The sequence below is a fragment of the Athene noctua genome, chromosome Z, assembly GCF_965140245.1.
Source record: "Athene noctua chromosome Z, bAthNoc1.hap1.1, whole genome shotgun sequence".
Lineage (NCBI taxonomy): Eukaryota > Metazoa > Chordata > Aves > Strigiformes > Strigidae > Athene > Athene noctua.
Window position 1 is genome coordinate 4,649,132 of NC_134077.1, and position 13,656 is coordinate 4,662,787.

Here is a 13,656-nt window from a genome sequence, read left to right on the forward strand (position 1 = left end):
TGCCACAAGAGCCTGCTGGAGCCTCTGCAGGGCTGGATTCAACCCAGCTGAACAAATGGGGCCCTATGCTTACACCATCATGGGGCTTGGACCGTGGCTGCACTGATGACCCAGCTGGGAAAAGAGACCTTGAAGGACCCTGGGTCCCTTCTTACATCCCACTGGAATATCTGCCTCTGGGCATGGGAGTGGAAACCCTGTTGCATGTACTAGATGCTAGGTGAGCCCCATGCTGACATCCCTAGACACAAGTGGGGTCCTGGGCATGCTTCATGCTGCAGTGTCCTTCCAACCAGGATGTCACATCATTTATTTTTCCTGTGCTCCACGTATCTCACCTCCGTATTTGTCCGTGAGAGCTGTCAGATAGGTATATTTGTGCTTCCGATCAGTTATTAATCTTTTATTCCTCTTTGGTTGGCCAAGATGGGCTGTTATGAGGGCACCTTGTGCAAAAAGCATTCAGTCTCTTCTTCTGTTGAATTTATTTATTGAACGTTGATTTTTTCATTTGGTTGGAGGTACAGCACAGTAACTGGGGGATGGAGGAGCTGGATGCAGGAGTGCATTGATGATGCTGAACTTCTCCAGACAGAGATCCCGGAAGTGTTTGGTTTTTTTTCTGGTCGCTTGCCTGGTCAAAAAAAAAAAAAAAAAAAAAAAATCCACGTAAAGTTGAGACCTTTATTATCAGTAAGGTGATCCTGACACCATGAATAATGGAGAGGAAATGCAGACCAGTGCGATATGGTTGCTTGGTGGGTCTCCTTTTTCACCTGCCCATCTGTCTTATAACCACATGACTGGATAGCACTGAGTAATTTTTCATGAGGATTCTGAAGCTGCTACATGTTATGAGGAGGAGAAATGCCTTTGTTTTCCTCTGTCCTGAACTGGCATGTGAAGGACAAGAAGCGACTTGACCACGTGCCCTTATCTGACCGATTTTCCAGGGCCGCAACCTTGATTGGCACATCCTGATACCATAGACCCAGACTGTCAACTGACCTTGAGTGGAGGCTGAGGCAGCTCTGAAAAAAAGAGAAAGTTCTCAGCACAGACCAATGAATAAATAATAACAGTGAAAAGGAGAAAACCCAAAGACCAGGAGAGACAAAAGAGAAAGGGAGGTGCCTCAGTCAAGGAGGTGAAGGAAGGCACGAAGAGTCAGAAGGAGCTGTTGGCACCCGTGGGTTGGGAAGGACCAGGGACTCCAGCACATACCTACGCTTAGCTGGTGGGGAGAAAAGACACAGCGAAACAAGGCAGCCCAGCCCTAGGTAGGGAGAGGAGGATTAAAGGACTTTGGTAATCAGTAAAGAAGCCAGGGTAGGTGGTAGAAGTGCGAGGTTAAGGCAGTCATAGAGTGTTATTAAAAGTGTAGGGGTGAAAAACAATGACATGAAAGAAAAGACCAAAAAGAACAAAGTAGAAGAGGAGGAGGAGGAAGAGGAGGAAGAGGAAGAGGAGGTAGTGGAAGAGGTAGCTGAGGAGGTAGCTGAGGAAGACGGGGAAGATGAAAGCCAGGAGAAACAAAGCAAAAAGAAATCAAAGTCTGAGGACTCAGAGATTGATGAGGAAGTGAAGAAAAAGAAAAAGAAGAAAACCAAGCGAAGAGAGTATAGCAGTGATGATGAAGATGACTATGAACGCAGAAAAAAAAAGAAGAAAAAACGCAAAAAAGAAAAGAAGAAGAAGAAAGGTGACAAGTCCAAGAAAGGAAAGGCAGATGACAATTTTTTGGAGATGTATGAACAGGAGCTTCGGGACTATCATTCGGACGCCTCCAATGCGACAGAAGATGAGTACAACAAAAAAAAAGGTCAGCTCCATCGTTTCTCATCTTGCCTCTTGAGCAGGCAGCTGTGCTGTTGGCCCTGCTGATTCCTGTCTCAGGACCCTTCCTGGGGGTGCAGGCACTTGTGTTTCCCATGTGGGGAATACTTCTAATTAATTAAGAATTTTTACTATGTGAGGTGGCACTGACAGATTGTGTCTTTATTAGCTTTTCGGTTTATGAAGTCACTTTGCCATGTGCATAGTACTGCTGTAATTACATTTTCCTAATTAATATTTGCATTGTGGTGCCATTCAGAAACTGCAATTATCACATGTGGACAGGCTGGAGAGGGTCCAGGGAAGGGCCACAAAGTTGATCAAGGGTCTGGGCAGCCATGTGAGGAAAGACTGAGAGAAATGGGCTCAGAGTAATGGGCTCGTTCAGCCTTGAGAAGAGAAGGCTTAGGGGAGAGATTATAACTGTGTTCCAGTGTTTAAAGAGTGGCTACAGAGAAGATGGAGACTCCCTTTGCGCAAGGAGTCACATGGAAAAGATGAGGGCTAACAGGTATGAGTTAATCTTGGGGAGATTCTGATTGGACATGAGAGGAAAATCTTTTCAGGGAATGAGGACAATCAGCCACTGGAATAATGTCCCCAGGGAAGTGGTGGATTCCCCAACACAGGACACTTCTAAGGTTCAGCTGGACAGGGGCTGGGCCAGCTTGTCTAGACCGGGCTTTTACCAAGAAAGGTTGGACCAGGTGATCCTTGAGGTTCCTTTCAACCTGGTATGCTGTGATGACTCCCTTTGTGTAAGCGAAGGTGCACAGTCCTGCTCAAGGACGTGCAGGCGGAGCATGCTGGTGATTTCAGCAATCAGACGAGCAGGCAGTGCACCGCTTAGAATTGATGTAGAAGCAGGAGGTCCAGTACACTGTCTCTCCAACTGCTGTAAGTAACCACATAGGTTGGGGAAATATTCCTACTCATGTCTAAACCTTAATACTGTGTTGGTACAACACATAGTCCCCTCATTTTATATGCACAGGGTGCTTTAGTTCAGTGCATGATGAGCTGTGCGGTGACTTAAGCTTTAGATGATGCACTCTGTTTCATTAGAAGAGCATGTCCTAGAGAAGAATTGCAGACATCGGACTGGAAATATCTAGACAGCTTGTGGAAAAAGATTGCGCTTTAGCATTTTATCTGCTGCGTGGCAGCTAGTAATCTCCCCGCCTCCCCAGCAAACCTGCAGTACTACGGCAGAGAGGTGAGAAAAATGCAAGGTGAACAGCAAAGACCCACGGTGTAGCTCCATGATTGAAAGAAAATCCCTCAATAGGTAGGAGGATGCTCCCAAGCACAGTGAAGCTGCCTCCTTATCAGAGATGTGGGCAGCAAAGAGGTAATGGACTGCTGAGGGGTCACACCAGCCACCCCATTACCCGTGCAAATGGAACCTAGCTTGACTGGGACAGTAGACTCTCAGCGCCGTGGTTTCCCCATAAGGTAATTAAAGTAATAACGTGTCTTGTATGTGGCAATTTGGAGATCTGAGCATGCCTAAGGAATCCTGTAAAGCATGTCACGCTTCCAATGTGGTTATAGGTTAACTATAACTGATGACTTCTGTAATGGTGCCATATGGCTCTACTGGGACAAGAAAAATGATTCAACAGCTCTGGTGCAGGAGAAGCAAGGCCCTCCCATACACACTGTTTTTAGGCCATGGACAAAATCTATTTCATTTGGGATGGCTCTTCAGGGGAAGAGAGAGGTTGTCTCCCTTTATACCGTGATTTTTTAATAGTAGAAGAATAGTAACGGTTGTACTTTTTAAAGAGAGAAGTTCCATCAAATAGTTGTAATAATGTCTATGCAGTCTTCTGCTTAGTTTCTCAACAGTTTCTGCAGGGAAAGTAAGAGCTCGTGGCTGAAACATTGGGGAATGAATTAAGCAGGGACTTGATTATTATGGTCCCTATCAGAAAAAAGATCTTGGTCCAGAACTTGCAACACTTACTATCATGACAGCTCCAAGACCTTCAAAAACTTGTCATGTGACCAAAGGTCCCAAGGGTGAACCAATGGTTGCTCCCTTGGATCGTAGACTCTCCTCATTGAGCTGTGTCTCAAAATTTTGCACCTTCAGTTTCCAGATATTTATGGAATGGAGTGCACACATATGTGAGGGATGAAACAGAGGACAAGGGAGAGGAGAAGGATGTTGGGTAGGATGTACGCAATCAATAGGCCACTGAGGTTTTCCAACAGTGAAAACCTGCTACTGGGCCAGTTTGGCACCAAAAAAAGAAAAGCTCAGGAGCAAACTCTGCCCTATCCTCTTGCTTGAGTTTCAGCTGTTCCTTCTGCCGTGCACTATGCTGCTGCCCTCCTATTTTGATTCAAAACAGCAGATTTTTTTCTGTGACTTGGAGGCCACTGTTGCTTTTCTTCCAAAGGACCACTGAGTGAAGTGACTGTTGTTGGTCAGGTTTTTGAGAATCATGTACCCTCTGCAAAAAGCCTCACAGAAGCTTTGGGGATGTCGGCTGCCTTTGGTACTGGTGAATATTCAGTAGAGATATATTTCAGTCCACAAGTTGTGATTTCTTTTGCTGTAAAAAGAGAAGAGAGATGTTGTAAATGTTTTATAATCAGGGAGTCAATGGTGCCCATGTCATCTGATGTACTCTTTATCTTATTGTATTAGCAAACAGAAGAAGGGATGCCCCCCATCACATTTGACCGATGACTGAAGAACAAGACAAATCCAGCTCCCGGGGACAGGAAAACAAAGGATATCAAGTGTCTGGGTGATAGTGTATCTGAGAAAATTATAGCAGAGATAGCAGGCATTTTTAACTAGATTGCAGCTGTTGTCCATGCCTGTGATCCTGGTGTTAATGAGATTAGTTATTTATTAATAAGTATTTGCAAAGTTGCTTCTGCAGTACAGTATGGAAGGCTCTGGGAAGACCTTATTGAAGCCTTTCAGTACTTAAAGGGAGCTTATAAGAAAGATGGGGACAGACTTTTTTTCCAAGGCCTGTAGCAACATGACAAGGGGCAATGGTTTTAAACTAAAGGACAGTAGGTTTATACTGGACTTTAGGAAGACACTTTTTAGATGAGGGTGGTGAGACACTGGTCGGTGAGAAACAGGTTGCCTAGGTAACTTGTGGATGATGTCCCATCATTGGAAGTGTTCAAGATCAGGTTGGATGGAGATATGAGCAACTTGATCTAGTTCAAGATGCTCCTGCTCGTGGCAGGGAGTTGGACTAGATGGCCTTTGAAGTCACCTGCCAACCCAAAGAATTCCATGATCTTGAATTGCCATTCCTCAAATACCGCAAACAGGGCATTCTGTGTACTGTAAAGTTAATTGCTGAAATCAATTTAAAGTGAAGTAGGTGTCCAGAGACTGTTCATATAGCACCCTGGCTGTCTAAACCATCATTGAAGCTTCTATAGGTACCAGTTATCAGGGGTCCAGAGTGGACCCCTGAGACCTGACACCAATCTTTTGCAGGAACTCCATCTCTCTCTTTCTCCACACCTTTCTCTTGATATCTCGAATCTTGTCTGTAGTAGGGAAGAGGGAGACTGGCATGGTTACTTATCCTTCTGCTCAGGACTGGCATCAGAGAACTGTGAAGGAAGGGACCAAGTGTCACTATCTGTTTTCTGTGTCACTTCTGCCCAAGACATAGATATCTCTGGACTGGTAGGAAGAAAGAAAATACTTCCTTCTCCATACTTGATTTTATGCCATTAACTGAGTCTTTCCTCTGGTTGAGCTGGTAGCTGCAGGCTTGGTGACATCCCCCAAGACATCCACAGGTTGTGGCAGATGGTGGAAAGCTCCCTCCTGTACTGTGCCACAGTAAAGTGCTGCTGACTCAGGGGATCTTGGGGCTTCCCTCTTTGCAGAGCTGTAGTTCACCAAGAGGAATATCTCATTTCAGAGGAAAACAATCTTTTGGGTCCTACTGATGATAAAATAATTTTTTTCGTTTCTGCCCTTTTTTATTCCTGATGAGTTTCAGATACAGGTATTAAGAAGTGGGTGTATTTCCTTTAAAGAGAAAAAAATCCTCTAGTGGATTTTTCCTTTCTCCTGGAAGTTTTCCTGTAGCATGTAGTCAGACCTGTCAGATGATGCTTGCTTGGTCACCATCTCCAGGGCCAGGATTCCTATACAGGATGGAGGATAACCCTTCCATAGAGGCAATCTCTTAAATGGCAGATCTGTGTGGCAGTAAATGGCTAGGAAAGCTTAGGGGACTCATGATGATAGAGATACTGTATAGGTCCATGAAAAGTGTACATCCCATGCAAGGGGCAAAGCTTGGATTAGCTTCCAGGAGTTGCACTACTTCGAGGCTGCCGTCGTCTCCTCCATGGACAGATGCTGAGCACTTTGTATCAAACACTGCTGGTTTGTCCGTACTGCACAAAGGGTGAAGCAGGACTTCAGTGATATTGGCAGTGCTGATAATAATTATAAAATGAAGAAAGCTACTCAATAAATGCATGGGTTTTTTTTAATACATTGTCTCAAATGGTGATGGAAAGAGGGAAAGGGCCACTGTTGATTTCTAAATAGACACAGAAGCCAGTCATCGTTTCAGTTGATGTGCACCATCCGTTTTATTGTGTTACTCTTATCACATCATGTTCCTTTAGCAACTGTAGCAAAGGGTTACCCAGAAAAAGCATTCAGGACACGCTGAGTTTATTGCTAAATTCTGTTTAATGTAATTTAGCAGCAGAATGGGGGAGGAGAGCAAGTGCTGTGTGGTTGCCAGCTCTCTCCCTCTTCTATATACAGAACTGGAGAGATGTATCACATACTTTTATGATAGATGATAATCAGTTGCAAAATCACCTCATCTGTGCCTTGTACCCTCTGATCTTCCTGAACCAAATCAAAATGAACAAGGATTCCTCTTTCAATGAGGGATTTTTTTTTTTTTCTCTCCTCACAACCAAAATGAACTTTGTTTTTAGGCATTAAATATTCAGAGAAGACTTCTGTGGCAGTGGCAATTTTTTTCTTGTAATCCAGTGGGCCATGCAAAGCATGCTCCTGAGAGAAGGTGGTGCTACAACCTGCCTTGGGGTTGTGATGGATCATACCTGCTTGCATGTCAGCATCTTCTGTAGTTACAAATGATCACGTGAAATACGAGTTTTGAAAAGTTCAGATCACTTTTAAAATTTGCCTGATGAGCCTTCACACGAACTATCAGCTTGTGTGACAGAACAAGCCAGCACTAAATTAGTTGTGATCTTAAAGTGTTGATTAAGATGAAGGAGCACTTGGTAATATTTTTATGTTCACTCCAAAAAATCTTTGGGCCTGGCTATTAGACACCTCCCACTACACCTGTGTAGTCCCACTGGAGAGTCAAAGTTGCCTGGAGGTGTCCTGATGAAATGGGGTCTTAAAAATTGGACATGAGTCGTTAATATGCTGTGATGGGGCTCTTCAAGGAATCACAGCAACTTTTCATCCTCCCTGATCAGCCATTGACCTGCAGCAGGGCTGCCGATAGTAGTTGGTGTGGAAAATCAGCATTGTAAAGCAGATGAGATCAAACAAATATTTCAGAGCAAGCCCTTGCAGATGTCTCCTTTCATTTGCAGGTGTGTGCTGAGCAAGTGCAGGTACGGGGCCAGGGGGCAGCGAGCACCTCTGTACCCCCCACCTCTCCCTCTCCCTGGGCAGGACCCGGGAACCCCAAGCATATGCAGAAGCCATCCTCGTTACGCACACACGATCCGTTTGGGATGGCTCAGCCCAGCTGGCAGCACCAAAAACAGCATCGAGGAACAGCTGTAGGTGCCGGGCTGCCAAACGCATGGCACAGCTGATGTGCCAGCTGATGCCTGTAAAACCCACACGTGTGAGGGCTGCAGTTTTCCAGCGTTGCTGCTCACCACACACCCAAAACACTTAAATCTGAATGGTATGGCAAGCTCAGTTTTATATCCTCAGTTGTCTGTGGCTACTTTTTAGACTGAATGTTTGGGTTTTGGGGCATTAAAAGAAAATATCTGAGAGTTTCTGAAGAGAAACTGAACAAGATTTCCCTGAGAAACAGATGTTAAATGCAGGTTAATATATTCAATCCTAAATGTGTTCCCCCCAACCCATGAGTCCCATCAGCCTAGATTTAACGATCTGTAACATCTGAGGTGGTGTGGAAGGTGTCTCTCTGAGGAAGGTGATCTTTAGAGGATGCAGGACTAGAACTTGAAGACTTTGAAAAATTTCAAATAGATTTGGTGTTCTTTTCCTTGTAATTTTCCCACTTTTTTTTTTTAACCCTTAATTAACTAATCAAGATTCCTGTATTTTTAGAAAATACAAGATTGGCCTGGGTAGTTTTTCATTCTCTGGTTACAGAAAGAAAACTGAGGAGTTGCTTTTGCTCACAGGTACAGCAGTTCCCTCCACTGGGGCATCAAATTCCCAGGTTCAGGACTGCATTAGTATTTTAAGGATTATGAGTTTTATTCCCATTTATACTTCGTTAACAATATGTCTTCCAGACTCCCCATGAAGCTGTTTATCACCATGTCCCTGGGTATTTGGATCTGAATACTGTGCCATTAAAACAGCAGATTTACCTCCATCCAAATGGAAAGCCCGGGCAGAAAATTGTACTAATCTGTAAGGGACTAAGCACGGACAGGGACCCAGGGCACATTTTTATTCCAGCTTGTGTCAATTCCCTGCACAGGCTCAGGTGAGGTGGTTTACCCATCTGAGCTCCAGGAAAACAGACTCCTGGTGGGGTTGGTATTGAGAGCATCTGACCACTGTCGTCGTGCTATGATTTACCAGGAGTTTCTGTGTCAGCTGTTGAGGATGCAACCAGGACATAACTTCCAGATTCACAACATACTTTTTGTCCAGTTAAAGCCTCCTCTTGGCTGACTATTGCTGCTCCAACAAATATTTGTTTATTCAGAGTGCCTTGTGGGTGCAGATGTTTCCCCAAGTATTGTCAGAGGAGTTTTTCTTCTGCCTTTTGTTTTCTTTTCCTTGCTGGATACGGCTGTGCAATGAAAGTGTCGCAAATACCTGAATGGCAACACTTAAAACCACACTGTAAATACTAATTGTGGCTTTTGTTGATGGATTTATATATATTACAATACCCACTGGACACATGTCACGAATTAGTTGTTCACTGTTGCTGTAATTCGATGTGGCTGTTAGAAACTTCTGCGTCTTTTTGGCACTTCATCCCCTGACATTTAGATTTCACATCAATTTGGTGTCCTCCATTTTGCAGACGTCTGTATCGTAGCAGTAGTCCTATCAGACTTACTCTATGAGCTGCAAGTGTTAACCAGGAGGTATTTGCGAAGAAGGAAGAGGTAGGAGGTGGGAAGATCACAGTTTGTATCCATTCATATTTGTTTTTTTAAAAAAAATCTTTTCTAGGGTGCTAGTTGGATAGTAGTAGCTGTCTGTCATGAATGGTTAAGTCATGGAGTTATAATTAATTCATAATGACATCTCACAATGTGTGTGTAAATATAGGTGACACACATAGCTTGTGTTTATAGCAAGCTTCTGGCAGGTATCTGTCCTTGCTTATGTCACACATTGACTTGAAATGCAGCTGGAAATCAGGTCTCAGGAGCAAAAGGTGCTGGTTCCTCAGCTGAGAGCTGCCACGGGCGAAGTGTCACCCTCAGCTTGCAGGCAGTGTGCCTGCCATGGGGTGACTGTCCCCACTCGCAGAATCATCCAGTCCTCTCCTGCTGGTGGCTTTGCCAGCTGTTGATTCCCAAACACGGTCCTGCTGGATTCACCACCTCAGGATGAGCAGTTTCGAAACACGTCATTGTCAAATATGTTTTTCTCTGCAAAATCAGCTCAGCCATTCCCCAGAAACAAGCAGGGAGAAGTGCCCTGCTCATGCCAGGAAACCTCCAGTGTCCAACACCTGCAATGCCTCCAGACCAAGGGTATTGGGGGGGCAGCAAAAAATGATCTTTGGGGAAATTGCTCTTCCTGATATCTGGGTATTGGGGGTCAGAGCTGGCAGCAAGGAGAGCATCTCTCCTTGGTCTTCGTTGTGCTGCTGCCTAGACAACCAGACGAAAGTGGAGCTCTTGTTTGAATCTGGTGATATGATCGCAGAGAATTACTTCCAGTTGCATTCTGCAAACACGTTGCTCTACCACAGATTTTACTCACTGCTGCAGGTGAAATCAATGTCATATTTTACCCAGGCTGCATTTTACACTTCCCATTGGACACCAATGTCTAATGTTCTTGTCCACAGCTGTGATTCAGAGGCACCTTGTGTCCTGGCAGGCCCCTCTTGTCTCCAAAAGATAATGAAAGAAATGGAGCAGGTTTTTCTCGAAAATGTTTTTCTCCCCTGAGGCACAGTGTTTTCCTCCAGCTCAATTTAATCTTGAGTGACAAAGACGTCGATTGCTAAGCTAATTCTGCTTTGCTGTTCCAGCAAAGAACTAAGATGTGTTTTTTGGTGGTGCTAAGGCAAAAGCACTTTTAAGTGATAGCTGTATCACCATATGAATCAAGTTTGGCTTCCTACCGTGCATGAGAATGAAATGTTGATTTTGCAATAGCTGATGAAGTAAAACAAACTCCAAACAACAACTACTCTGCCTGTGGGAACAGACAGGACGGTATTCAGCTTTGGATTTATATTTTAAGAGATAAATTATCTTTCAAAGCTCAAGATAATGCTGTCTATGTGTACTAGTGGTAAGTTTGCAGGAAACTTCCTTAATTCCTGTCTGTGAAGTGTCTCAAAATGCAAGATACTATTAATTCTGCAATTCTTTATATACTATGAATAACAAAATGTATAACAGTGTGCAGACAGTCCAAATATTAATGGAAAAAATCCCTCTTTTGCTCTGAATAATTAATTTGGCATCCATACCGGATTCAAAAGCTGCTTTTGCTAAGGCTTATAAAAAGCAAGTAATCTCTTGTAGTGTGTGAGACCCAAATCTGTTCACAGTTTTGCCAATATGAATCCAAAGTAATTGTGCTCAAGTCAATGGAGTTAGTCAGGATTTGCCCCGGAGTGAATGAGAGAAGAATTTGACTCATTTTGCGTATGACAAGAAATTATCGCTCAAACTATGGTTTGGTAAAAACAAACAAGTGCTAATTTCAAAGGCTCATCTTCATGGTGGGTAAAGGATGGTCCTGATAAAACTGTAACCATAGTCTGGTGTGTTTATGTGCTTAGAGCATCATTTTGGCAAACATAACGGGTAACAGTCAGCACAGGCCCTTAAAAACTTCCAAGTGTTTTGCATAAATGTCAAGGTACTCTTCAGGAGCTCCAAGACAAACATATGCTGAAGTGTTTCAGTAGGAGCCAGAGTAATTGATGCTTTGCATGAGTCAACATTAAGTGAATATTGAGGATAATCAGTGAATTCCTAACTGGAAATGGGGTGAGGTGCAAACAATCATCACCGCTGCTGAGGTAAATGCATCCTGCAATACAGACGCATCTGAAGGTAGCTCTGATTTTTCATAGTTTCAAAGCAGTTTGCATTGCTTTGAGTTTATATTCAAGATGAAGACAGCATCATGCCGCTTTCTTCCACTGCTCTGGTGTAGGAAGGTTTAGCTTTTGCTCACCTTTTCTCGTGCAGCCTGGAGGTATGGGTTTGGGGATCTCTGAGGAAGCAGGTAGGGAGATGAGGTGAGTGCGGTGTGTGGTGGCATGTGATAGATCAGCTCAGAGAGGAGCAAAAGGCAGAGATACTGGAGGCTGGCAGGCTGCCTCCAGGACACCAACGCTTCTGTGCACTCTGGGATGTTTCATGTCTGCAGCCACCTTGGAGCTTTCACCCCCGCTATTTCCCTGCCCGTGCTACCAGCATGGCTCAGCTCTCGTTTCGGCTTTCCCTCTTCCTTACACAAACTCTTTGATGACTCCTGATGAGCTTTGCTGTCTTATACCACCTGTTTAATCATTCTTGTGGCATAACAGTGACAAATTTTTTTCTACCAAGTGCCACAACAGTTAGGCACCATCACGAGCTCCAGTTCTGTTCTCCACATTCACTGTATGAGAATGTGACCTGAAGGGGTCTGTAGTCACTGCCATAACTGGTGCTAAGCAGTCCCATGTTGTCTGAGTCAGAAAAACCTGAATTTATCAGTCATAGCACTCTTCTGCCCTGAAGATATTCCTTCCTTGTGGATCTAAGGAATTTTGCATGCTCTTAGCCAGAGTATCTCAGCCTCCACTTGTTACTCCTTACAACTTTACAATAATTTTAGCAACCATTTTGAGGTGAGTGTTTCTTACTCTGGCCATTGAATGGATGCATTTATAGTATCAGCTCTTTCTGCAAGACAAGGAAATGGATGTAAATTCTTCCAGCAATGCTGCAATGTAACTTGATGCTGATTTTATGCTGTCTGTATCTTGTGCTTGAAATGACCATTTCTGAATGCTTATTTTCAGCAAAGAAGCTAGTGTCTATTATTTCCTTTACTGAGCTTGTATGTGCCCATGAAAAGCAGTAATAGGTCTGCAGCCCATAGCAAATCAGTTCTGTTCAGCTTGCTGAAACTTTCACCAGTTTCTGAAGACTTCATGCCAGATAGCTGAACAGTGGAGTAAGCTGGGGATTCAATATCTACCCGATAAGTGAACCAAATTCCACTTGATTGAGATAACATTTGGAACAAAAGATTCTGTATCAGTAGCTGTATTAAAAGCTTTGTATTGACTCTGCCTAGCCCACTGGGAGAAAAGCAAGATTTGGAAACTGGTCTGAAAGTCAAGCATTCCCATACTAGCACTGTAGATTACTGTAACTTGGCCATGTTCTGGGCAAGAATAGACTTACCTTGACCTTGGGGGTGTGATTGATTGCCAATTAAAATCACGTAAATGTAGGTGTTTTCCTGTGAGCACTGGCCTATGCAGCAGGACAATGTTCAAACTGGGATCCAGTACTCTCCTTTTTGCTTTTGCAGCCTCTCTTCAGGGCTCCTCTACTCATGGCACATGATGAACTCAGCCAACACTGGTAGGAAAAGCATTAAGGAGTAGCACAGATCAACAGGAGCACCTTAACACTGGCTTAATGACCTGCCCAAGCAGCAGCCTGGGTGGAGAGGTATAGACATTTGAGGCATTCTGTCCATGTTTGACAGGAGGGGGATGACCAGAGCCAGTATTTGACACAGGGACATGGGAATGTCATAATTTGCACCTTATGTTTGACCAAGAAGGAAATAAGGATATGATGGGCGCAAAGCTATTCATCCATGGAGAGGCTAAGATATCTCTGCCAAATAACATCTCAAAGTGCAAGATCAGCAGGAATACATATAAGGAGTTATTTTTTACATCATGGAAGCCAAAAGTTATTGCAAAGCTCTGAAGAAAGTTCATATTTCAAGTTCTGCCGACTAATATGGGAAAACCAGAAACTCTTGAGGTGTGCATCGGGTAAAACATTGCAGTGTCTGCTTAGGACTGGTCTCTCAGCTGAATGTGAGGAGGTGATATTGATGTGGTGGAATCAGCCCCCCCAAACTCCCCTTTGAGAGCAGATCTCTTTGAGGAGCTTAAAGGTTCCCTACTATAACTCTCAGTGATGTCAGACAGCTAAATGCAAAACCGCTACATACTGACATCTCATGAATTAGTAAAGGAAGAGGGAGACTTTGTGGATGCACTTGGAAGCTTCAAGGGTAACCATAAAATCCCTGTGGATGCTCTATTTGCATTTAGCGATTGCTTCCATTGAGAAGCAGACTAAATAGTAGGATACAGTCAAATCTGGAGTGATATATCAAAACCTCATTCTAGCCTGAAAAACTTTGTT

At 43.8% G+C, this 13,656-nt stretch overlaps 1 protein-coding gene across 4 annotated transcripts in view; it reads left to right on the plus strand.

Moving 5' to 3' along the window:
- Nucleotides 1-1,113: 1,113 nt before the first annotated feature.
- LOXHD1 (lipoxygenase homology PLAT domains 1) overlaps nt 1,114-13,656 on the plus strand; it is a 146,430-nt gene continuing 133,887 nt past the window's right edge. For all 4 annotated transcript variants that reach the window (XM_074932653.1, XM_074932654.1, XM_074932655.1 and 1 more), the window contains exon 1: nt 1,114-1,822. In XM_074932653.1, coding sequence (XP_074788754.1) covers nt 1,402-1,822 — 421 coding nt within the window. In that variant the 5' untranslated portion in view covers nt 1,114-1,401. The remainder of the gene's footprint in view (nt 1,823-13,656) is intronic.